Genomic DNA, 26941 nt, shown 5'->3' with positions numbered 1-26941 from the left:
GGGTCAAGGGCTGTCTGAGGGACTGATATCTGTTTTGCCTGATTCTGACCGTGGACAGGGTACTGGCATAATTTCAATGTCTATGAACCACAGATGTTTAAAGAAAGCTCAGCCTCTTTTTGTAGCACCAGATAACTGGACTCAGATGGAGATTGGTTTGGATCCACGTAATTAGAAGAAAGCTCTCAGCTAAGAGGTTTTCTCTTTTGAATTAGGGAGGAGGCAAGACCTAATATGTATCCGGTATTTCAGCACCCTAAGGATTAGTTTCTATCTTCCATGACTGAAGCACTAACAGAGTAACAGAGTCCTGTGTAAGCCCAGGGGCTGTGAAGAGCAAGAGAATTCAATGATTTATTATAGCACCAGAGAACCTGCAATACCACAGACAAACACCAGAGAGAGTGAGAGATTACAGGCTCCTGACAAAGAAACTGGCAAAACTCTCTAGTTGGGAAATTACTTATACAAGCTCAGAAAAGATGCATCCCCAGAAAAGGTTTAAAAGACCCTCAGGTTCTCTAGCCAGAATGATTAATGAAGATCTTTCCCTCGTCAAAGCTGGTCATTAAGGCTGGCTAAGGTGACTATTCAAATACACAAAACATGGCAGGAAAAAAAAATAAGGCATGAAGAAACAGGAAAACATGGCCCAAAAGAACAAAGTTAATCTCTAGAAACCTACCCTAAAGAGGCAGAGGTCCATGAATTAATTACCTAACAAAGAATTCAAAGTAATTCCCCTAAAGAAGCTCAGTGCAGTACAATATATATTTACTTGTTTATGCAAATAAACACCCAAAAGAAATCAGGAAAGGAAATCAGGATACATGAACAAAAATGAGAATATGAACAAAGAGAGAAATTATGAAAAGAAGTAACCAAACAAATTTAGGAGCTAAGAATATAACTGAATTGAAAAATTCAGTAGAGAGCTTCAGCAGATGACTTAATCAAGCAGCTGACTTGAAGACACATTAGTTGAAATTATCAAGTCAGAATAAAAGGAAAAGGAATGATGAAAAGTTGAAGTGTAAGGGTTACGGACACCATCAAGTGGGCCAATTATATATGTGCTTTATGGGAGTCCCAGAGAAGGGAGGGAGGGAGGGGAGAAGGAAGAGAGGGAAAAAAGAGCTGGGCAGAGGGGTAACAATTTATCAGATATGAGCAAAGAACTGGACTTCCAAATCACAAAGTTCAAAGTAGTCCAGCCATCATGAGGTCAAAAAAGGCCCACACCAAGACATATTGTTATGAAACCATCAAAAGGTGAAGAAAGAGAGTATTGACAGCAACAGAGAAAAGCAACAAAGAAGCTACCATAAAATTATCAGCAGATTTCTCAGCAGAAACATTAACACCAGAGGGGAATGGGATGATTTAGTCAAGCAGCATTATTATATTTAACAAACCTCTTCTTCAAAAATGAAGGAGAGATTAAGACCTTCCCAAATAAACAAAAGTCAAGGGAGTTCATCACCATTAGACTTACTTGCCCTACAAGATATGTTCAAGTAGTCCTTCAAGCAGAAGCAAAAGGATTCTAGACAGCAACACTAAAGCATAATGAAATATAAAACTCTCTGGGAAATAGAAATACATACATAAACTCATATATAATATCTTGTAACAGTATAATGATAGTGTATAACCTACTTAATTTTGGTATAAAACCTAAAAGATAGTGAGTGGATCAGAAATGGTATGTCATGATGTAGCTATCAGTTTTCATTCACTCACTCATTCAATATGTGTGAACTGACACCAGTGTCTACTAAGTACATTACCTGTGTAAATTATACCCTGCACTACTCTAAGGGCATCATTCACATAACTACTCTGTACTGAAAACCTTACATCTTGTGGCCAAATACCTGCTGAGGTATAGTTTACTATCTATGTGACAATTTGAGCACCACAGGTTTATGCCCTATGTAGCAGTCTCTGCTTATACCTTCTTTCTTCAGTCCATCTTCCTGACATCTGAAAACAAGAATAATTTATTTACATTCAATCCTTTAAACTCTCCTCCACAGAAAACCCAAAACTCTAAGGTAGCCATGGAACTTTGTTAATGTGATACTTTTTTGGATTTTCACAGCTTCAGCTGATCACATATAAAAGTGCTAAAGCATAACTCCTTTCGAATTTCATTTATTGAAGGCTCAGTCCCAGAAGTTTCAGATATTGAGGAGCGCTAATAGAACACATGATAATAATTGGGTAAAAGAATTGACTGAATTTATAAAACAATTTTCTAATTGATATTTTTGAAACATATGCTATCAGAACCTAGTAAACACTTATCAGACTTGGGGAAAAAATCTTAAAAGTCAAAATTAACTCCAACTATTAAACTATGCTAATGGATAAAAATTATAAAAAGATTTAACTTATGACATCAATATTAAAGGCAGGGAGGAGATATAAGTAGGACTTGTATATGCAAGCAAAGTTGTTAAGACGTTTAAAATAGATCATTATAAGTCTAAGATGCTTATCTAATCCCCATGATAACAACATATAAAATACCTATTGGAGAATCACAAAGGAAAATGAAAGGGCAAAACATATTCCCACAAAAAAAAAAAATCAACAAAACAAAACAGGAAAGAGAAAAAAATGGGGGACCTGGAAGACATACAAAAAACAGCAAATTGGCAATAGTAAGTCCTCCTACCCAATTTAAATTATTTTAAATGTATTTGATTAAAATCTCCAATCAAAATGCGTAGAGTGACTTAGTGGATAAAAACAACAACAATGAAATAAGATACCATTATATTCCCTCTATAAGAGACTATTTTTAGGGCCTCCCTGGTGGTGCAGGCAGTTGGCGCAGCACTGTGAAGCGGTCCACAGCCTCTGCAGTGCTCATTTGATCCTGGCAGGCTGGGGAGATACCATATGGCGTAAAAGACCTCTCCTGTCTCACTTGCTGCTCCCCTCAGTAGTGTATTTCAGTCAGTCTGCCTGTTCTGCTCCCCACTCTGTCTCGGTGAATCCTCCCACCTTCCTGCACATCTGGCCTGTACCTAGGTTCTTGTATGAATGAATAAATAAATCTTTTTTAAAAAGACTAATTTTAGATGTAAGAATTTACATAGACTGAAAGTACAAATAATTACCACAAGAGAGCTATAGTAGCCATATTTAAATTAGATAAAGTATGCTTTAAGTCAAAAACTGTTACAGGAGACAAAGAATGGCAATGTGTAATGTTAACATATAAAAGGATCCATTTACCAGGAAGATAAAACAATTATAAATAATAGGTAGCTAACAGCAGAGCACCAAAACATATGAGGCAAAATAATTATAGATCTCAGTATCCCACTTTCAATAATGGATAATTCAACTAGACTGAAGATCATTAAGGAAACAGAGGACTTGAACAACATTAATAGGCCAATTAGACCTAAAAAAAAAAAGACAAACTCCAGTAACAGCAGAATACACATTCTTTGTAAGCACACATAGAACAAACATTCTGCAGAATAAATCACATGTTAGATCACAAAATAAGTATTAATTTACAGATTTAAGAGAAAAACCATATCAGTTATCTTTCCATCCACAATGGTATGAAAGTAGAAATCCATAATTAGGAGGAAAACTGGAAAATTCACAAAATGTGCATATTAAGCAACACAGTGGTTGCTGAACAATCAGTGGGTCAAAAAAGAAGTCACAAAGGAAATTAGAAAATATCTTGAGACAGATGAAAATGAATATACAATACACCAAACTTATGGGATACAGGAAAAGCAGTACTAAGAGGGATATAAATATGGGTAAAGGTCTTTATTTAAAAAGAAGAGATTGAGTTGCTACAGAAACTGCTCCACCTTTGCAGGTATTGGCCCTCTCCTGATCCAACCATGACCCCCAGGGCCTGTGCCTTCCATGCTCTCTCCATCCTGGCCCTACACCTCTTCATTCCTCCTTCCTGTGGACCCCAGCCCCAGTGCTCCTGCTTTAGGTCATGTCCCTCAACCCCACAGGACCTCTGCCCCAGTCCCATGGTACCTGATATTGCACCCCATAAGATTTCCCTCTGGTGTTCCATTGCTACCCCTCCAGTCCCTGGCAACCACACTCATCCTGAGCAAAGGCTCCTCTGTTCCCTATCCTAAATTGGGGCTCCCCAGAGGCTTTCACAATGACCACTTTTATCAATGCCTCCCTACCTCCCTTTCTAATATACTTGTTTGGAATAGGAAAAAAATAGAACAAAGATCATAATCAGCAACCTAACTTTATATCTCAAAGAACTGGAAAAAGAAGAACATATTAAATTCAAAGATAGCAGAAGGAATGAATTAATAATGACTTGAGCATTACAGACCAATATCCCTAATAAACATAGATACAAAAATCTTAACAAAATCTTAGCAAACCAATTTAACAGTTCATTAAAAGAATCAAACACCATGACCAACTTGGATTTTTTTCCTAACATACAAGGATGGTTCAACATTTGCCTGCCAATTAGTGAAAGAAACCACAGCAAAAATAAACAAATGGTACCATATCAAAATAAGAAATGTCTGGGAAAAAAGGTAAATAAAATTAATAAGAAGTGTCTGCACAGTACAGAACACTAACATTAGAGCAAAAAGATACACTACCAAAGGGGAGAAAATTTTTGCATGATTCATTTAGCAAGTGATTAATATTCAAAATCTATAAAGAACTCTATATAAGAGAAAACCAATCAAAAATGGACAGAAGAAATAGATATATACTTCTCCAGAGAAGACATACAGATAGCCAACAGGCACATGAAAAAATGCCCCTCATCACTTGTCATTAGGGAAATGCAAATCAAAACCACAATGAAATACCACCTACACTTGTGAGAATAGTCCTTACCAGTAAGACTAGAAACAGCAAGTGTTGATAGGGTGTGATGAAAAACAAATCCTCATACAATATTGGTGGGAATGCAGACTGGTCCATATTATATGGAAAACAGTGTGGCGGTTTCTCAAAGCATTAAAAGTAAGTATCATATGATCCAACAAATGCCTATTTGATACCAAATAGTTTTGGTATCTTCCCCAAAGAAACAAAAATACTAATCTAATTTGAAGGGATATATGCACTTCTATGTTCATTCTAGTACTATTTACAATAGCAAGACTATGGAAATTTTACCCTTAATATCCAACAACAAATAAGTGGATTAATCAGATATGGTGTATATGCACATGATTGGAATAGTCCTCAGCTATAAAAAAGGCGAACTCTCACCATTTGTGACAACATGAGTGAAACTAGAGGGGATAATGGTAAGCAAAATAATTGTTCAAATTTTTGCACACAACACTAATGATAAAGGACTGATCACAAAAATCTGCAAAGAGCTGATGAGACTCAACAACAACAAAGAAAATAATCCAGTCAAAAAATGGGCAGAAGAGCTAAAAGAAACTTCTCTGAAGAAGAAATGCAAATGGCCAACAGGCATATGAAAAAATGTTCAACATCACTTGTAATCAGGGAAATGCAAATCAAAACTACCATGAGATACCATCTTACACCAGTGAGAATGGCACATATTAAAAAAACTAGCAACAACAAATGTTGGCGAGGGTGTGGAGAAAAAGGAACTCTTCTGCATTGTTGGTGGGAGTGCAAACTGGTCCAACCACTATGGAGAGCTGTGTGGAGATTTCTGGACCTACTAAACATAGAGCTTTCATATGATCCAGCAATTCCACTCCTAGGTATTTATCCAAAGGACACAGAAACATCAATTCCAAAGAGCACCTGCACCCCTATGTTTATAGCAGCACTATTTACAATAGCTAAGCTTTGGAAACAACCCAAATGCCCAAAAATAGATGACTGGATCAAGAAGATGTGGTACATATATACCATGGAATATTACTCAGCATTCAAAAAAGATAAACACATGCAATTTGCAGCAACATGGATGGCGCTGGAAGGGATCATGCTCAGCGAAATAAGCCAGAAAGAAAAAGAAAAATACCGGATGGTCTCACTCATAGCAGGAATCTAGAAAACTTAAATAAGGGACCAGGAAAATGAATAACTATAAGAAAGTGAAAATCAAAATCAACAAAAAACTATGAACCAGAGACACTCCATGGGGGGTAGGAGGCGGGAGGGGAGGGATTGGGGTCAAAATAAGGGGGTTGCAATTGTATGGGGAATATAAAAATAAAATTTATTATAAAAAAATTTAAAAAAAAAGAAAATGAAATACAAATTACAAGATGGTTTCATTCACTTGTGGAATAATCAAAAAAAATAATTGTTCAATAAATGATGTTGGGAAAATGAATGTTGTGTGAAAAAGAAAAAGGTAATTTTATTGCCTAAATAAAAATTCAAAATGAAATACAGACCTAAATGTAGCTTCAAAACTATGAATCTCCTAGGAGAAGACATATAGGAAAATCTTCATAGCATTGAATTTGACAGTGGTTTCTTGGATACTACATCAAAAGTCCTGCAACAAAAGTAAGAGTCAAATGGGACTATATCAAACTTTATAACATCTGTGCACTTAGGAAAACAATAAAGTGAAAACACCCTATGGAATGGATGGAAATATTTACAAATTGTCTAACAAGGTATTGATATGCAGAATAAATAAGGAATTTCTGTTGCTCAAAACCAACAACAACAACAACAACAACAAAAAGGGCAAAGGACTCAAATCAACATTTCTTCAAAGAAGATATACAGATGACCAACAACCACTTGAAAATATGTTCAACCCAAATAATCATCAGGGAAATGAAAATCAATCACAATTGGGATAGCACTTCACACCCATTAGGATGACTATCACCCCTCAATTAGAAAATAAATAGTTTTGGTGAAGCTGTGCAACAAGTGGGTGGATCCCTTGTACAATGTTGGTGGGAATGTAAAAAGTGCAGCATCATGGAAGCAGTATTTAGGTCCCTCAAAAATGTAAAACTAGGGCCTCCCTAGTGGTGCAAGGGGTTAAGACGCAACCTACGAAGCTATCCACAGCCACTGCAGCATGAATTAGATCCCCAGCAAGGGAGATACCCACATGGTGCAGCAGACCTCTCCTGACTCGCCCGCTGCTCCCCTCAGCAGTATATTTCAGTCAGTCTGCCTGTTCTCTTCCTCACTCTGGTGAATCCGCTCACCTCCACACACACCTCTGGCCTGTACCTCAGTTCTTGTATGCATAAATAAATAAATCTTTTTAAAAAATGTAAAAGTAGAATTACCATATCATCTGGCAATCCCATTTCTGAGCATTTATATCAAAGAACTAAAGAACTAAAAAAAAGATTTAAAGAAGTATTTTTGCACAACCATATTGTTACAGTATCAGTCACAATAACCAAAAAGTATAAGCAGCTTAAATGTCAACAATGGATGAATGAGGAAAATGTAGTATGTGCATACAATGGAATATTATTCAGCCTTTAAAAAGGAATTTCCTTCATATGCTACAATATATATTAACCTCAAGGGCATTATGATAAGTGAAGTAAGTCACAAAAAGACAAATACTGCATGATTCCACTTACATGAAGCATCTAAATTAGTAGAAACAGGGCCTCCCCTGGTGGTGCAGGCAGTTGAGGGCTGTGCTGTGAAGCTGTCCGCAGCCTCTGCAGTGCTGGTTCCATCCCGGCCAGCCAGCAAGGGTCCCACATGGCACAACAGACCTCTCCTGTCTTGTCCGCTGCTCCCCTCAGCAGTGTATTTCGTCAGTCTGCCTGTTCTGTTCCCCATTCTGTCTCTGGTGAATCCTCTTACCCTCCCACACATCTGGCCTATACCCCGGTTCTTGTATAAATAAATAAATTTTTAAAAAATTAGTAGAAACAAGTAGAATGGTGGTTGCCAGGTCCATTGAGCAGCAGGTGAAAAGGGGGAGTAATTATTCAGTGGGTACAGAACTTTGGATTTGCAGGATCAAAAATGTCTAGATATCTGTTGCACAAGAAGGTACATATAGTTAACAGAATTGTACTATACACTTAAAAATGGTTGAGATGTTAAATTTTTAAATTTTATGTTATGTGTTTTTTCCATATTAAACACATTCTTCAAATTCATTTGATTTCAGGAAAATGAAAACTGCAATATGAGTTAATTAGATTATGGGGAAAGAGAATTCCAGGATGTTGCCGATAACATAAATAAATAGGCACAACTAAGTTGGAGAGCAATTTGGTAGCATCCTACTACAATTTTTTATTAAAATAGGTCAAGAATACTTAAACAGAACTGTCTGTAAGGATAGGCTCAATCTTGCTTCATATTTGTACTGAAAGAGATAGTCATGAATGAAATAGAAGTACATTTTCCAAATACATAATCCCAAAAACGTAATAAACAAAACAAGCGAGTTGTAAAAAGATATCCGTGAGTCATTACTTATGTAAAATGTTAAAATACTCAAAACCATATATATATATATATATATATATATATATATGAAATAAAAGTTTTGAAATTAGATAAATGGGACCTATACCAGCTTCATGGGAGCGCTTACTCTCATGAAGGAGAAGAAAATGGGGTGGGGAAGGTGATTTCAACTATAATTGCAGTAGTTTACTTCCTTAGCAATATCAAATAGAAATATTAATAAAATTTAGCATTATAAAACCTGAGCAATAATGATCATAGTTGTTGCTAGAATTATTTTCTTTCTCTATGTATTTTATCATTAAACTTTTAAACCAAAATAGTGTTACCTGATAATATACCAAAAATAAAAGGATAGTATTCATAATAATGGAACTGTTTCTTACCTCAGATTCATGTTTCTAGTATAGCAGCAATACATGGAAAGTTTATTATTTTTAATCAGCCTTAGATTACTTATATTTATTCCTCTCTGGAGCATTTTTTTCTCTTTTTGCCCTTTACCCATTATTTAATTATGTTGGTTTCTCCAAACTTTCCTCAGAATTATTTGTGCTTTTCCTTTTCTCACCCTTGAACAGAAAAGATAGCTGTTCAGAAAGGCTTCTAAATTCCACTTGCCAAAATTAGGAGTGTTTTCTGAACATTATTACCTGATATGCTCTCTATAGCTAAAGAATTTCTTTGTGTGCCAGAATGGGCCATTTTGAGGGACAGATTCATTCCCAAATTCACAATTGTGTCTTCACTGAGGATGAATGTTTTCCAAAAACATTATGAAAAATGCCCTAGCTCAAGGCAAACTCCACTGAAGGCTGTCCTTTCTGGCATCCCAGTTGACAGTAACAGCAAAGATAATGATTGACTTGGTTAGTAGTATAGTGTATTGTAAGTCATAGAAATCTGTAATGTAATCAGTAGAACTCTTGAATTTTTATATTTCTGAATTTACCAAGAGTATAAGATGACTGTGCTGGTAAAATATCCTCTGGATACTGACACATAGACACATACCTAATTTTCTATGTTGGATGATGTTTATTGTGGATTTTTTAAAATATTTATGCATACAAGAGCTGGGGTACAGACTAGAGGCGTGGTGGGGGGGAGGTGAGAGGATTCACCACAGACAGAGTGGGGAACAGAACAGGCAGATTGACCCAAGTACACTCCTGAGGGGAATAGTGGGCGAGTCAGGAGAGGTCTGCTGTGCCATGTGGGTTGCTCCCTGGCTGGCTGGGGATCCAACTTGTGCTGCAGAGGCTGCAGACAGCTTCATATGTTGTCTTAACCCCGTGCACCACCAGGGAGACCCTATTGTGGCCTAAGATCCTTGTTAGATAAACTTCTTTATGAGCTTTTAATGTCCCGCTTTTAAGACCTACAGCCAGGAAATTTTGTTTTCCATTCATATAAGAACCTGGATCTCTAAGAGCTTGTTTGAGATTCAGAACTCAACTCTCTAGTAAATTATAATTCAGCTAAGTATGCTCTCATCTCTAGTAGAAATGGATTTTATGAAATCAGGTCATGGGATAGCATCATCATAGCATTTGTTGTTTTTTTTTTTAAAGGTTTATTTATTTATTTATACAAGCACTGGGTAGAGTCAGAAGCGCGGGAGGGTGAGAGAATTCACCAGAGCCAGAGTGGGGAGCAGAGCAGGCAGGAGGACCAAGGTACACTGCTGAGGGGAGCAGCGGGCGGCAGGAGAGGTCTGCGAGCCATGTGGGACCCTCCCCCAGTGGCCGGGAGCAGCCAGGGATCGAACCAGCGCTGCAGAGGCTGCAAGCAGCTTTGCAACCCAGCGCTCAACCGCTGCACCACTGAGGAGGCCCCATCATAGCATTTGAAGGAGCTGTCAGGCAAACTAAAAACATAATAGTTCTTGCTGAAATAAGTTATAATAATTAATATATGTATGATGATAATGCAAAAATTGCTCCTGCATATTTGAAGTTATCTGTATATTTTTTTAAAATTACAAATAAAAAGTTGAATCCAAAAATAGCATAGTAGACAAATTATTTCTGTATATTTGAGCCCAGATATATCCATTTGTTGTGAAACTTGAATTTTATCATTACTTTCTTCCTAACGGGCATGACTTCCAATGTTAAAGCATTCAAAAGCCTCCCAAACTTAAACATTGTATAACCTATGATAAGCTGTTTTTCTTTGGGGTTTTTTTTTTGGGTTTTTGGTTTTTGGTTTTTGGTTTTTGGTTTTTTGAGAGAGTGCCTCGATACATTTCTCCCCACTTGTTGCCACTTGAATATTTAAAGTTTATTTGAAAAGATTCAAAAACATCATAGAAATGCATAAAATTAATCTAATAACTTCAGATGTGTAAGTTGCCCAAGCTGGGGGGGAAAAAAAAATCTATTTAGTTTTCTTTTCCGTTATTTCTAGAGGTCTGATACATGGTTTAATTATAATGTTTTGGTTTTTTTTTTAAAGATTTATTTATTTATATATACAAGAGCTGGAGTGCAGGCCAGAGGTGGGGGAAGGGGTGAGAGGAAGGGGGTGAGAGAGGATTCACCAGAGACAGAGTGGGGAGCAATCAGGCAGCTCTACTGAAATACACTGCTGAGGGAAACAGCAGGAGAAACAGGATAGGTTTGCTGCACCATGTGGGTTACCTCCCAGGCCAGGGATCAAACTTGTGCTGCAGTGGCTGCCAATAGCTTCATGGTGCTGAGACTTAACCCTTTGCACCACCAGGGAGGCCCTAATCAAAGTGTTTGAGTTTCACTGGCCACCAAGTAAAATGTAAAGTTCATTGACAGAACATTTGAAGTCTGTCTTGTTCTTTGCTATGAAATAGCTAGAAGGAGCGACATGGATTTTCTGAGCAGTAGTTTATCCTGTATCCTATGGTTTGCTACAGATGGTTTGGAAGCTTCAGTACAACTACATGGGAAGATATTTCCTGGATTATATGGTTACTGTTGAGCCTTGTGCAGTAGAATTCTTATGCAAAAATCATTGGAAATACTGGTCTCACAATCAATCAAGACCTACTGCTTAGTGTAATCCAGTCTGATGTTGGATTCCCTTGCTCTGGGAAAATTTTATTTTGTTGTTTTTACAAATACAGAATTTTTTTTATTGAGTAAACTTTATTTTCTTAGATAGTTGTTCTTTTTGTAGACTATTTGATTTTTCCCCTCAGGTGTAGTCTCCATAAATCTCATCGCCCATGAAAGTCACCATAGTCCCTTGTCCTCTTCCCTCCCCAGTTTTGACACCTCTCCCTCCCCTGCTGTATGCCTCAGATCTATAGTTGCCTCCAAGTTTTGTCTTTTTTTGTTTGACCCTTTGTTAGGGTTTCCTATATTCCTCCTATAAGTGAAACTATTCGATATTTTTCTTTTTCCCTCTAACTTATTTCACTGAGTATAATCCCTCCTAGCTCCATCCATGTTGCTGTGAATGGCATGAGTTTATCTTTTTTGATTGCTGAATGGTAATTCCATTGTGTATATATACCACATCTTGATCCATTGATCTGCTTCTGGGCATTTAGGTTGTTGCCATATCTTAGCTATTGTATATAGTGCTGCAATAAAAATAGGGATGCTGGTTTCCTTTTGAATTAATGTTTTTGTGTCCTTTCAGTAGATTTCTAGGAGTGGAATTGCTGGGTCATGTGGTAGATCCATTTTTACTAATTTTAGGAACCTTCACGCAGCTTTCCGTAGTGGGTGGATCAGTTTGTATTCCCACCAGCAGTGTAGGAGGGTTCCTTTTTCCTCTATATCCTCGACAGCATTTATTCTTACCAGTTTTGTTGTTGTTGTTGTTTTAATATGGGCTATTCTCACAGGTGTGAGAAGGTATCTCATTGTGGTTTGGGTTTGCATTTCCCTGATAAGTGATGTTGAGCATTTTTTCACATTCCTGTTGTCCATATGCATTTCTACTTTGGACAAGTGTCTGTTTAGTTCTACCAATACTTTGGCTGGGCTGTTTGTTTTTGTTGAGTTGTGTAAGTTCTTTGTCTGTATTTTATATCAGTCCCTTATCAGCTGTATGAAGTACAAATAGTTTCTCCCAATCTGTAGGTTGTCTCTTTGTTTTGGTTATTGTCTCTTTTGCTGTACAGATTTTTTTAGTTAGATGTTGTCCCAGCTGTTTACCTTTTCCTTCATTATTTTCTTTGCTTCCGGGATGAGTTCTCAAAGTTGTTTCTGAGATCTATGTCATGGAGTGTTGTGCTTATGTTTTCTTTTATGTATTTTATGGTTTCAGGTCTTATATTCAAGTCTTTTATCCATTTTGATTTGATTTTTTGTGTATTCATTTTGTGTATGGTGGGAGATAGTAATATAGTTTCATTCTTTTGCCTATAGCAGTTCAGTTTTCCCAGCACCATCTTTTGAAGAGACTTTCCTTGTTCCAGAGCCCATTCTTTGCTCCTTTGTCATAGGTTAATTGATCATATGTGTGTGGCTTTATTTCTGGGTTTTCAATTTGATGCTATTGGTCTGTGTGTCTGTTTTTGTTCCAGCCCCATGCTGTTTTAATTATTATGACTTGGCAGTATAGTTCAAAGTCTGAGAGTATAATATCTCCATTCTTCCCCATTTTAGTCAGGAGAGCTTTGGCTTTTTGATGTTTTTTTGTGATTTCATATGAATTTCACCAATATTTGTTCTATTTTCTCTTTATTTATTTTCTTTATTTATAAAGAGCTGGGGTGCAGGCCAGAGGTGTGTGTGTGTGGGGGGGGGGGTTGAGAGGATTCACCAGAGATAGAGTGGATGTACTGAAATACACTGTTGAGGGGAGTAGCAGGCGAGACAGGAGTGGACTCCTGCACTATATAGGTTAGCTCCCTGGCCAGGGATTGAACTCATGCAGATACCTTCATAGTGCTGAGACTTAAACCCTTGTGCCACCAAGGAGGCCCCTATTTATTCTATTTTCTTTGAAGAATGCCATTAAGATTTTTATTGGAATTGCACTATAAATTACTTTTGGTAGGATGGCCATTTTGATCATGTTAATTCTTCTGCTCCATGAGAAGAAGTAGTATTATATATTTACTTGTTAAAATTCTTCTCTCTCCATTTCATTGTGTCGTCTTTATTTCTTTTTTTAAAAGATTTATTTTATTTATACAAGAACTGGGGTACAGGCCAGATGCGTGGGAGGGTGAGAGGATTGACCAGATACAGAGCGGGGAACAGAATAGGCAGACTGACAAAATACACTGCTGAGGGGAGCAACGGGTGAGACAGGAGAGGTCTGCTCGCCGGCGGGGATCGAACCGGCACTACCGAGGCTGTGAACAGCACTGCGCTCAACCACCTGTGCCACCATGGAGGCCCTTCTATTTCTTTTAACAGTGTTTTGTAATTTTATTTGTATAGGTCTTTCACCTCTATTATTAGGTTTATTCCCAGATATTTAATTTTTTTGAGTACAATTGTAATGGTTTTCTTGATTTCTTCTTCAGATTGGTTGTTTGCATATAAGAGGGCTACTGATTTTTGTTTGTTAATTTTGTAAACTGCTGCTTTACTGAACTGGTTTATTGTTACAATTAGTTTTCTGTGGAGTTTTTTGTTCTGGGGTGCTTTAGACCAAAAGACGAAACTCTGAAAGCTGTGGGAGCTTTGAAGCCTTCAGAAGAGTATCATTGAGCCTGCCTTCATTTTGGTAGAATCAAGACCGACATACGTTTATATGAGAATTCAGAATTTTTCAGGAAATTTTTCTTGGACCTTTTACAGTCTAATTGGAAGATACATTCGGTTGTATCTGTTCTTCAGTGCTTAATAAATATCATTGTTCCAGAGTCATATTTTCCACCTACTCAGTCATCAATGAGACTCTCCTTTCTTTTATGAGGATGGGAGAGAATTGATTTTATTTTAGAAAGTTAAATAGAAGAGTCAAAACTGCAGACATTGAGGCTATGGAGGGCAAAAGCACTGCCTCCCCTTCTCTTTATTTTAGAATTGTAGATTTATTATGAGTACTTGTAATTCTCAGGCATATTTTTTAGTTTCACAAATTTTCACTCATGGAGTCCTTGCTCTATTAAAAATATTTCATAGGTTCTGTGCAGAATATCCATATTAAAATGCATCCTGCATCTCACATACATGTGCATGTACACACACACATTTACACATACTTGACTTTACCCCCTTCTCTCCCACCTAGTAATCTCATATATTACAAAAATAATTAGGTATTTACAATACAAATTAAATGTCATTAGTTATCAAATAATATGATAGACTCAAAAAACATATTAATTAATTTTAGGTCTAAACCACCATCAGTGGTGAGTTAGAGAAAGACAGTAAAGTACTGTGGAAGATAAATGTTAAAGAAACCTTTATCCTCTAGGAAAGTGATGAAGAAAAAGAAGTGAATTTTAGAAAAGGTGAATAAGACAAAAAATTAACTGTTCATACATAAGAAATCATTGTGTAGTGAACCAAACTTATCTCTGAGAATTTTACTGTTGACTAATAAGAAAATATAACTAATAATTTGTGGAAATTCATCAATAAAAAATATAAGCCTTTAAATACATTTCTATCATGTCTCCTCAAAATTTTCAGCTTCTAAATAGAAATTGATACTTGGGTTGTGGAAAGCATCTCTCAAATTTAAGAATGTGTAAGAATGACCTGGAAAGGTGCCTTGACTCTACTGCCATTGATGCTGATGCTGCTGATTCCGAAAACCATATGTTAAGTAGTTATGATGTGGAAATATTGGACTTGAAGTCTAAAATATAAGACCTTTGAAGAATAGAAACTTTTATAATCTAGAATCAGAAGAATAAGATGAAAGTGTAGAATATTAAATCAAGTGTGGAACTAAGGACCTGAATTTCCTACCATTCACTTTATGCTCCTAACTCCTAGACATGATGGGGAATTTTAACAAGTAAATATATAATACTGCAAACAAGGTTTTCCTGATTAACCACAAATTATGACAAAGATTGGTAGGTAGGTAGGATGTTTTTGAAGAAAACTACCACAGCCCAAATAGCTCATAAGAGAGGACTAGTACAAAAGTTAAGAATTACTTTGGAGGTGAATTCAAGGAGTAGAGGCAGCCAACAAGAAAATTTTTCAGGCTAGTACAGGAATGGCAATCAGCTGGTTAGGCCCTTGTACACTTTCTTCCTATTCATTGTCCCTAATTGAGATAACAGATGTCTTGTTTCCAATGGAAAGGAGGGAGGAAGCTTTGGAGAAGATGCAAACAACCAAATGACTACCAAAAATTCCCAGAAGTATATTTGGGGTGTTCTAGTGCCCAGAGTATAATTTTTTATTTTTTTATTTTTTTTTTTTTAAAACATGATTTTTTTTTTTTTAAAGATTTATTTATTTATTTAAACAAGTACTGGGTACAGTCAGAAGCGCGGGAGGGTGAGAGAATTCACCAGAGCCAGAGCAGGGAGCAGAGCAGGCAGAAGGACCGAAGTACACTGCTGAGGGGAGCAGCGGGCGGCAGGAGAGGTCTGCACGCCATGCGGGACCCTCCTCTGGTGGCCGGGGAGCAGCCGGGGATCGAACCAGCACTGCAGAGGCTGCGGGCAGCTTCGCAACCCAGCGCTCAACCGCTGCGCCACCGGGGAGGCCCATAGAGTATAATTTATTGACAACCCCACATAGCAGTACATCCTCACCCTACCCACAATTAATAGAAATTGACTATAGGATTTATTTTAAAGGAATTGTGTTCAGAATATAACAGAAACTATCACATCCTCAAAATAGGAATAAGTTCTGCTTATTATTTAAAGAGGAAACTTAGAGGAAAAGAAGAAAATTCAGAGACCCAGCTAAAAAGAATATACAGGTGAACAGCAAATTATCAGATGAGCCAAATAATTCTTCTAGGACATAATGCAAAAGAACAAAACAATGAAAAGTAAGAAAAGCATTTTTTTGCTTTTTTGTGTTTTGTAAAGAGAACAGAAGGGGGGGTGGTGAAATAAGAAGTGCCAGGAATCTATCTTGCTACCTAGAAAAATTGTTATTGACAGAATAGGTCTTATATTACCATTTTGGAATACTAGACTCTCTTTGAAGACTTGAAGCTTTCAAGGGAAGTCTTGACAGTGAACTGTGATTAATTTCAGCCATTATCAGCATAAAGACTACCCCTTTAGAATTCTTTAGACCTAAGGTAAGCAGCTATACCTGTTTCCAGACAGGCTTACAGGAACCAAAGTAACAATGAGTTTGGTGTAATATTTTTTTTATTATTTTTTTTTTTATTTTTTACATCATTGTTCATTTTTAAACAATATTTGCTTCCCCCACCCCCTCAGGTATAGTCCCCATAGAGTTTCCTTCACCAATGCACCCTTACACCATCACCTCAGTCCCCTGTGCTCCTCTCTCCCTCCCTCCCTCCCTCCCTCTGATCCCTCTCCCTCCTCCTCCCCTGCAGTATGTCTCTGATTTATAATTGTCTGTTTTTGCTTTGTTGTGTTTTGTAGTTATTATTTTTTTAAAGATTTATTTATTTATTTATTTATTTATACAAGCACTGGGTACAGTCAGAAGCGAGGGAGGGAGAGAGAATTCACTAGAGCCAGAGCAAGGAACAGAACAGGCAGACTGACGAAATACACTGCTGAGGGGAGCAGCGGGCGGGGCAGGAGAGGTCTGCGCGCCATGTGGGACCCTCGCTGGCAGCCGGGGATCAACTGGCGCTGCAGAGGCTGTGGGCAGCTTCCCAACCCAGTGCTCAAAACTGCGCCACTGGGGAGGCCCTGTACTGTTGTTATTTTTTTTACACTGATATCTTACTGGGTTTCCCTATATTCCTGCTATAAGTGAAACTATCCGATATTTTTCTTTTTCCTTCTGGCTTATTTCACTGAGCATAATCCCTTCTAGTTCCATCCATGTTGCTGTGAATGGCATGAGTTTATCTTTTTTGATTGTTGAATAATATTCCATTGTGTATATGTTTCACATCTTGATCCAGTCATCTATTTTTGGGCATTTGGGTTGTTTCCAGGTTTTACCTATTGTGAATAGTGCTACAATAAACATAGGGGTACAGGTGTTCTTTTGAATCGATGTTTTTGTGTCCTTTGGGTAGATCCCTAGAAGTGAAATTGCTGGGTTGTATGGTAGCTCCATTTTTAGCAGGTTGAGGAATCTCCAGACAGCTTTCCATAGTGGTTGGACCAGTTTGCATTCCCACCAGCAATATAGGAGAGTTCCTCTTTCACCACATCCTCACCAACATTTGTTGTTGCTTGTTTATTTGATATGTGCTATTCTTACTGGTATAAGGTGGTATCTCAATGTGGTTTTAATTTGCATTTCCCTGATTATAAGGGAGGTTGAATATTTTTTCATATGTCTGTGGCCATTTGCATTTCCTCTTTGGGGAAATGTCTTTTGAGTTCTTCTGCCCATTTCTTGACTGGATTGTTTATTTTGTTTTGTTGAGTCTTCTGAGTTCTTTGTATATCTTTGCGATCAGCCCCTTATCAGTCGACATTTTTTCCCAGTCAGTGTGGTGTCTCTCTGTTTTGGTTAATGTCTCTTTTCCTGTGCAGAAACTTTTCAGTTGATGTAATCCCAGCTGTTTGTCTTTTCCTTGATTTTCTTTGCTTTGGGTGATGAGTCTTTAAAGATGTTATTGTGATGTATGTCTTGTAGTGTTGTACCTATATTTTCTTCTATATATTTTATGGTTTTAGGTCTTATGTCCAGTTCTTTCATCCATTTTGAGTTGATTTTTGTGCACGGTGAAAGGTAGTGGTCTAGTTTCATTTTTTTTTTGCATGTGGAGGTCCAGTTTTCCCAGCACCATTTATTGAACAAACTGTCCGTGTTCGATGGCATATTCTTTGCTCCTTTGTCACAGATCAGTTGTCCATATAAGTGTCATTTTATTTCTGGGCTCTTTATTCAGTTCCATTGGTCTATGTGTCTGTTTTTGTTACAATACCAAACTGTCTTAATTATTATGGCTTTGTAGTATAGCTTGAAGTTTGTAAGTGTGATACCTCCTTTCTCTTTTGTTTTCATCAGTAGGGCTTTGGCTATTCATGGTTTTTTTGTGGTTCTATATGAATTTCATCAGTATTTGTTCTATTTCTTTGAAGAATGTCATTGAGATTTTTATTGGAATAGCATTGAATCTTTATATTGCTATTGGTAGGATAGACATTATTAAGGGAGAATGCTTAATGCTGCATGGGCCTAGATTCTCTTCAAATACTTTAACGGAAACAGCATACTACAACAAACTAAAGGTAGAAGTAAATACAAGAATTCAACCTTCTTTTAGGCTGTATAGTAAAGAGATTTGCAAACAATGTAAAATAGTGCTACTCTACTCACTGTTTTCTTGTTTTGTAAAATACTGCTTAACAAAAAATCTTCATTATATTAACAGCTAATGGATTTATTGTTACTTTTACTGAATTAATAAATATTTTTGTCTCCATTTTAATTTGAAAATAAGCACTGGTAGTTATAGCCCTGGAAACAAAAACTGATATTCTCAGTAATTATAGTCTAACACTGTTCTGAACTTAAAAAGTCTGAAAACTGTTCCAGGAGGCAAGATCATGATCAGCTTGTCCCACTCATATACATAGTAATTTTCTCCTAGTTCTTTAGTGTCTCCCTATTAAATATAAGAAGATAATGGTCACCAGATATTTAAGGGATACAATATTAAAAATATATTTTAATATACAAAGAAGAAACCAATACAAATAAAGAGAAAGGATTATTCAAGGAAAATAAAATTTAGCTAATATCAATGTTCCCATAAAAATTAAAGGAATATTTTGACCATTACACAGGAAGAGGATGCTATTAAAAGTGCGCATCCAGAGTATGAAATGTGGTAATAAAAAATAATAAAGGGCTTGGAAGATAAAAATGAATAATTCTTTCCATATCTAGAACATAAAGACCAATAAATAAAAAATAAGGAAGAAAAGATAAGAGAGAACAGTCTAGGAAGTTCAATATCTGAAAAAATCAGAATTCTTATGAAAGAAGAATAGAGAAAAGACTAGGTAGGAAATCTTTTTTAAAGATTTATTTATTCATTTATACAAGCACTGGGTACAGTTACAAGCGTGGGGGGGGGTGAGATAATTCACAGGCAGACTGATGAAATACACTGCTGAGGGGAGCAGCGGGCATGGCAGGAGAGGTCTGCGCGCCATGAGGGACCCTCCCTGGCAGCCGGGGATTGAACCGGTGCTGCAAAGGCTGTGGGCAGCTTTGCAGCCCAGCGCTCAACTGCTGCGCCACCAAGGGAGGCCCTAGGTAGGAAATTTTTGAAGAAATAATGTAAAAGAAGTTTCCTTTTATAAGGTACTTCTAGCACAAAGAATAAAAATAAACTCATACCAAGACACATTGTGATATTTCAAAGAGAATATCCAAAATGCCTCCAGCGAGTAAAAGCAAGACACATAAAGTATCAGGGATATTAATAGAAGATGACTTCTCAAAAACAACATTGGAAGCTAGGAACACGCCTTCACAATTCTGTGGGAAAATCAGAATTCTGTAATCAACCAAAGTATCAATCAACTGTGAGAGTAAAATATACTCAAATGTGAGCAGAGAAGGAAGAGGATATGGAATCCAGGAGAAGATATGCAAATGACGAAGAAAGTGAAAATTTCCAGGATGGAGTGCCCAAGAAAACAACTGTCTGAGGGAGTGAAAAGTAACCTGTCTAGATTACGACAGGATAGGTCAGAAAGATCTAAGAGAAATGTCAAGAAGATGAAGTGGTAGCACGGGGTTAAAGTAGCAAGCAGTGCAAAGAAAAATGAGCAAATGAGCAAACCAAGCAACATTCGGTCAATCTAGGGAGAACAGAAATACTGATTATCTGAACAATTAGGCTTGAAAGTAAATTCTCATTAGCTCTTCCCAAAAGAGAAGAGAAAAAGAGAAGAGCTCTTTTTCATAAGCTCTGAAGAGCTATTTGAGTAAAGTAGTTGCATCTATAAGTTTGATAAAAGTATAAAATAATTAAAAAAAAATAGCATCCAGGTTCTTACGATGATCTATAAAAGCTTGACTTTCTTTCCTCCTGCCCTTCACATCCCACTTTCACGTCAGTCTAGAGACCCGGGCGTCCTTGCTGTTTTCTCATACTCAAGGCCTTTGCTTTGCTTTTTATCTTCCTGCAACATTTTTCTCATATTGTTACTTTGCTCACTTACTTGCTCATTTATACTCTCCCTTTAAATCTTTGATCTAGTGTTCTCAGTAAACTCCTTCACTCTTGAACATCTCACTATGCTTTACTTTTCAGAATGATACTTGACATTTTATCATTTCTCTCCATTTCTAGATTTTTGTCATCTTTGCTCCTGTATCACAGGCACTTCCAACAGTCTCAATTATAGTCAGGGTTTGATAAAAACTTTTTAAATAAATGAATAGAACAAGTATACACTAATTTAAAAACAAATTCTCTGAAGAGGAAATATAAGTGGGTAAGAAACATAAATAATCTCACAAATCATTAGAAAAGTGCAAGTTATATAGCTATATATGTGTGTGTATGTGTGTGTGTGTTACATCTTTGTTCATTTTTGTACAATGCATGCTTCTATGCATACTCCTTTCAGGTGTATTCCCTGTAAAATTCCCACCACCAATTCACCCATGAACCATCACTGTAGACCCTTGTGTTCTTCTCTCCCTTGTTTTGATTCCTCTACCTCCCCCTCCCTTGTAGAATGTCTCTGATTTATAGTTTCCTGCTATTTTTTAATTTATAATTATTATTATTTTCCCTTATGGTTCCCCTATATTCTTCCTCTAAGTAAAAAAATCCAATATTTTTCATTTTCCTTCTGGCTTACTTCACTGAGCATAGTCCCTCTATCTCCATCCAAGTTTCTGCGAATGGCATTAATTTACCTTTTTTGATTGTTAAATAGTAGTCTACTATGTATATATACTAAAGTGCAAATTAATGCAATGGAATCATTTTTGTCCAGATGAGCAAGAATGTTGATAATTTCACTAGCAAGGATGAAAAAGTAAATTTGTAGTCTTTTAATATGCAACTATAGGAGGGCACATATAGTATGTGTAAGGACACTGAGCAGTGATTGTGCTAGTGAAAAAATAGAAACAACCCACATGTCGGTAGAGACATTGTTAAATTCCATAACATTTTTTAAAATAATACGCAACACGTTTTTTAAAAGGGGCAGTTGTATATTTTATGTCATGGCTCCATTTGTGTTTCACAAAACTGAAGACTAAATTTCTAGATTTATGAACATACATGAAAATACCTGGGAAAAGATCTAATAGCATATATCCCGACATTCTCTGTCATCTTCTTGAGTTACTTATTATTCATTTAACATCTGTTTCTTGAGCCTGGGTTGTCTCTTATGTGCTAAGAAACATAGCAGTGAGCAAAATAGTAAACCGCGCCTGCTCTCATAGAGTTGACATCCTAGCAGGAAAAAACAGATCATGAACAACAAACAAGTAAATACATCATAGATTAGATGATGAGAAGTGCTCTGAAGAAAAGTAAAACAGGGTAAGAGTGATAGGAAGTACACAAGAGGGTGAGGACACTTGTGTTGTCGAAGAGAGTATTCTGCCATAATGGACAAGTCTTGTACATTTGTACTGTGAATAATGTAAGCCACTGATCTCATGTAGCTGTTGAACATTCCATATGTGGATTGTGCAACTGAGAAGTGGAAATTTAAATTTTATTTCAATTAATTTAAATTACACCTGTGACTGATTTCTATCATACTGGTCAGTGACTTTATATGGGATAGTCAAGGAAGTCTTCATATGACTAACACTTATATGAAACAAAGGAGCTAACTAGCCATGTGTTCCAGACAGAGTGAGCAATAGGACCTCACCTGGCATATGAGGATACAGGTCTTGGAGGCCTGAAAGACTGGAGCAGAATAGGCAAGGCTAAGAGTACAAGGGGATGAAGCCAGAAGAAACAGAAGGGAGACCATCACCAAAAGCCCTTAGGTGGGTAGAATATGACCTGGCTAGTTCTCCGTGAGGTGTGAAGCCATTGCAAAGCTTTGAGTGATAAAGTGATCTGAATTTTTTAAGGGATTGCTATAGCTGTTCTGATGATAAACAGTGGGAGTGTGGGCAGAAGCAAGGAAAATGTGAAGAGATAGCTATAGTATACCAGACTGGAGGTTACTAGTTAGAAAGTCAAGAATAATTCATCAGTAATTCAGCATTCATAGTGATGAAATTGTTGTGAGGTAATGAGATGAACTGACAATGTTTACTGATGTACAAGACAGGGAGCTTGACAGAAAGGAAGGAATCAAGGATGGACTTAAAAGGTTTTGGCCTGAGCAAATGAGATCAGGAACACTGGGCAAAGATTAGATTTGGAGAAGATATTAGAGTTGTTTGAGGAATGATAAGTTGGAGGTGATGTTAAATTTAGTGATGTTAAAATGGGAACTGCTGCAATCAGGCTTCTTCCCAGAGAATTCATAAGATAAGAGAGTTCCAAGATGGTGGTTGGGGTAGTCCTCATTATATGAGGGTCAAAGCAACTGACCTGTGACCAATTTTTTCAACGTCAAGTTTTTATGTCTTTATTTAGATGTGGTTCTGAGATTTGGGTAATAATTTCTTATTTTATTTATTCCATAGAATGATTCCGGAGCAAGTAAGGTCCCTGTCACAAGTTTGTATCCCACTTATTACTCTGCCAGATTTTGAACCACTGGTGGAGGCACTCCTGACCTGCCATGGACATGAGCCTCAGGAAATACTCTGTCGTGAGTTCTTTGATGCTGTGACTGAAGCCCTATTGCTGTAAGTAATGCCCATTTACCCTGTCATCCATTTCTGAGAATACTTCCCCTGTGTTCGAGATGCCTTTTTCAAATATTTTGACCTCAAGTACCATTTTACACCTTAAAAATTAAGGATACCAATTAATGTTTTTTAAAAATTGTATTATATCAATATTTACTATATTTGAAATTAAAACAGATGCTTTTAAAATATTTACTCATGTTAAAATAAAAATAAATTGATCATATGTTAACACAAATAGCATAATTTTATGGAAAAAATGCTCTTTTCCTAGGAAAAAATAATTTTAACCAGAGTGACTTTTTTTTTACAATTTTGCAAATGTCATTATGGTCTGATTTAAAAGGAGACAGCTTGTTTCTCATACAAGTTTCTGCATTGAGTCTGATACAATATGTTGTTTTATTTGAAATACATCAAGAAAATCCAATTTCACACATATGCATAGTTGAAAAAGACAGGAATATATTATATGCCACCTCAGATAATTGTGGGTATTTTCCTTGGATATTATAGTGAAGCAACCAAGTGCAGGGCAGGCAGGCAAGCAGGTAGACAGGGCAGGGGGGCGGGCTGGAGGCCTGGGAGGCTTCCTAGCCAATCTTCACAGTCTTTCTCTGTTCTCTCTCACATACTCTCTCTGGCATTCTCCTTCTGTCTTTCATACCACCTCAGCTCCTTGGCACAGGTGTCCCCATTACATGTGCATGTGCCTCTGCTCTCTAGACTCAGGTGTCCATAATTACAGGTGCACACGCAAAAATACAGGTGCCGATCATAGATGCTAATATAATAGTAAGAGGGTGTAAAAAGCCTGATTTTTAGCTCATTTACGCTACAGATAGCACACCAAAATTTGAAAATGGTGGCTTTTTAAAGGTTAATTGTGATGTGGAATCTAAAATTACATCAATAAAACTTTCACAGTGTTACATTAAAACCCATTGGTCTTGCATTTTTAATGGATCATCTGCCCAAGTTGGACATAGTAACCTCACACATGATTAATTTGAAAAATATTGATTTATTAAATATGCAAATCTTCTAAACTCCTTAATCTTTTGCTTGTCAGAAAAGACCTTTATGTCTCCATTATATCTGAAAAAGAATCTTATAGGATACAGTATTTTTGACTGCCAGCTTTTATCTTTGAGTATTTTGAATATATCATTCCATTCTCACCTTGTCTGTAGAGTTTCTGCTGAGGTATCCAATGTAACCCTAATGGCATTGCACTTATAACTTACCTAATTTTTCTTCTAGCTGTCTCTAGTATTCTTTCTTTTTCTTGAACTCTTACTAGTTATGCTACTATGTATCTTTTTTTTAAATATTTATTTATTTATACAAGCACTGGATACTGTCAGAAGCTCAGGAGGGTGAGAGAATTCACCAGAACCAGAGCGGGGAACAGTACAGGCAGACTGATGAAATACACTGCTGAGGGGAACAGTGGGTGTGGCAGGAGAGGTCTGTCGTGCCATGTGGGACCCTCTCCGGTGGCCAGGGATCGAACTGGTGCTGCAGAGGCTGCGGGCAGCTTCGCAGCCCAGCACTCAACCGCTGCACCACCAGGGGAGGCCCTACTATGTATCTTAATGTAGGTCTTATTGCATTTAGATAGCTAGGTGTTCTTTTAGCTTTGTGAACTGGTATATTCCTTCCCTGGGTGTGGAAAGTTTTGTGTATTATTTCCTTGAATAAGTTCTCTATATCCCGCCCTGCACCCCCCCCCCTTCCCATTCTGTAATACCCATTTTTCTTATGTTGGCTTTCTGCTTTGTAGAGTTCCCTACAGCTGTTGAGTTAGGCACAAACCATCTTTGGGTACTCCTGAGAACTGGCACTGCACTGGATAAGGGAGTATGCAAGTTGATGTCCAGGATGGAGGTTTTACTTTTGGAGAACTGCTGGGTGGGTGTGCACAGTGAAGATTATTGACTTGAATCTGAGGTTCTCAATGTAGATAGCTGGCACCTGAATTGTTAGGGAGAAGCAGGTTGAGCACTTAGGTCTCAAAGAAGAGGCAGCTACTCAAAGACCAGGCTCAGATATTCAAAATAGGTGCCAGCCTGGAACCTAGGGCTAAAACCAAAACACTTGAACAATCTAGACCTCCAGTACCTTTTAGTAAGAGGAACAAACACCCCAGGGTAAAGCTTTGGGCTGGAAAAGAAATAAGAACAACTCCCACCCTTTGACGCGCTATCAACTACAAACCATGTCTAGTCCTACATCTAGTGCTTAAAAATAGCCAATACTATAAGAACCTAAGGTTGGAGGTGCCAGTCTATGAGAGTTTCACTGTGGATTCCTACCATACACCTCAGGTCCCCACGGCACAGTAGGAAGTCCGTATGCCTGAGTTTACTGAGGTGATCCGTTGGTGCCTCCCTGCCCTGGTCCTCTTTCATACCTACTACTCTTCACCAGGGCCAGTCCTCAGATAATATCAACAGGTGCAAAGGCAACAGTCTGAAATCTATGGCTATTCCAACCCATAAAAAAGTAAAAGTGAGGAAACAGAAGAACACACCACAAACACCAGAGTGAAAAAACCCAAAGAGAAGCCCAACCCAGCAGAACTGAAGAATGTGGCAGAAGAATTCAAGGTAACAGTTCTAACCATGCTTCTGGAACGCAAAAGATTTTTTTAAAAAAACAGAATATAAAACAACAGAATAAAGATAAAGAAAATATGAAATAGCCACAATTAGAAATAATGGAGCTAAGAAACGCTATAGCTGATTTTAAAACATTTGAGGGCCTCAACAGCAGACAGACACAACGGAGAAAAATAATGAGTTCAAAATACATGGTGGGTGGGCCTCCCCGGTGGCGCAGCGGTTGAGCGCTGGGTTGCGAAGCTGCCCGCGGCCTCTGCGGCGCCAGTTCGATCCCCGGCCGCTCCCCGGCCACCGGAGGAGGGTCCCACATGGCGCGCAGACCTCTCCTGCCGCCCGCTGCTCCCCTCAGCAGTGTACTTTGGTCCTTCTGCCTGCTCTGCTCCCCGCTCTGGCTCTGGTGAATTCTCTCACCCTCCCACACTTCTGACTGTACCCAGTGCATGTATAAACAAAACAAACAAACAAACAAATAAATAAATAAAAGCATGCCTCCTCTATTAAAAAAAAAAAAAAAAAAAAAAAAAAGAAAACTAAAAACAAAATACATGGTGGGAGAATACACAAAGAGAATATAGAGGAAAAAAGAAAAAAATGTTAAATTTGTATACGAGCCCTTTGGACATGTTAAAGAGAAATAAAATTTGTATCATGGGAAGGCCCAAAAGGAGAAGAAAAACAGAAAGGCCTACAAGATTTATTTAAAGAAATAATTACTGAAAATGATCTCAATCTGGTCAATGAGCTTGTGATCCAGGAGACCCAAAGAGTTCCAAAGAAAATAATACCAGGCAGACACAAACCAAGACACGTTATAATAAAGCTGTGAAAACCAATGACAAGAATAGAACATTAAAACATCAAGAGAAAAAATCGTAACCTGTAAGAAAACACCAATTAGATTGTCAGTGAACTTTTCAATAGAAAAATTACAAGCAGGAAGGGACTAGAAGGAGAAATTTAAAGTACTGAAAGAAAAAGACTTCCAGTCCTTTACCCAGCAAGATCAAATTCAAGACAAAAGGAAGAATAAGGAGCTTTGCTGAAAAGCAAAAACTGAAAAATTTATCAACA

General features: G+C 37.4%; 1 protein-coding gene across 7 annotated transcripts in view; it reads left to right on the top strand.

Annotated features, from left to right (window-relative positions):
- Nucleotides 1-26941, top strand: part of FANCC (FA complementation group C) — a 280667-nt gene that overhangs the window by 200649 nt on the left and 53077 nt on the right. For all 7 annotated transcript variants that reach the window (XM_054689352.1, XM_054689348.1, XM_037494448.2 and 4 more), the window contains one exon: nucleotides 23076-23240. In XM_054689352.1, coding sequence (XP_054545327.1) covers nucleotides 23076-23240 — 165 coding nt within the window. The remainder of the gene's footprint in view (nucleotides 1-23075; nucleotides 23241-26941) is intronic.

Source organism: Talpa occidentalis, unplaced genomic scaffold, assembly GCF_014898055.3.
Source record: "Talpa occidentalis isolate TD23 unplaced genomic scaffold, MPIMG_talOcc4v2.1 talOcc4.7, whole genome shotgun sequence".
NCBI classification, from domain to species: Eukaryota; Metazoa; Chordata; class Mammalia; order Eulipotyphla; family Talpidae; genus Talpa; species Talpa occidentalis.
Note: the sequence above shows the minus strand (reverse complement) of the source record. Positions and strands in the feature narration are given on the sequence as shown.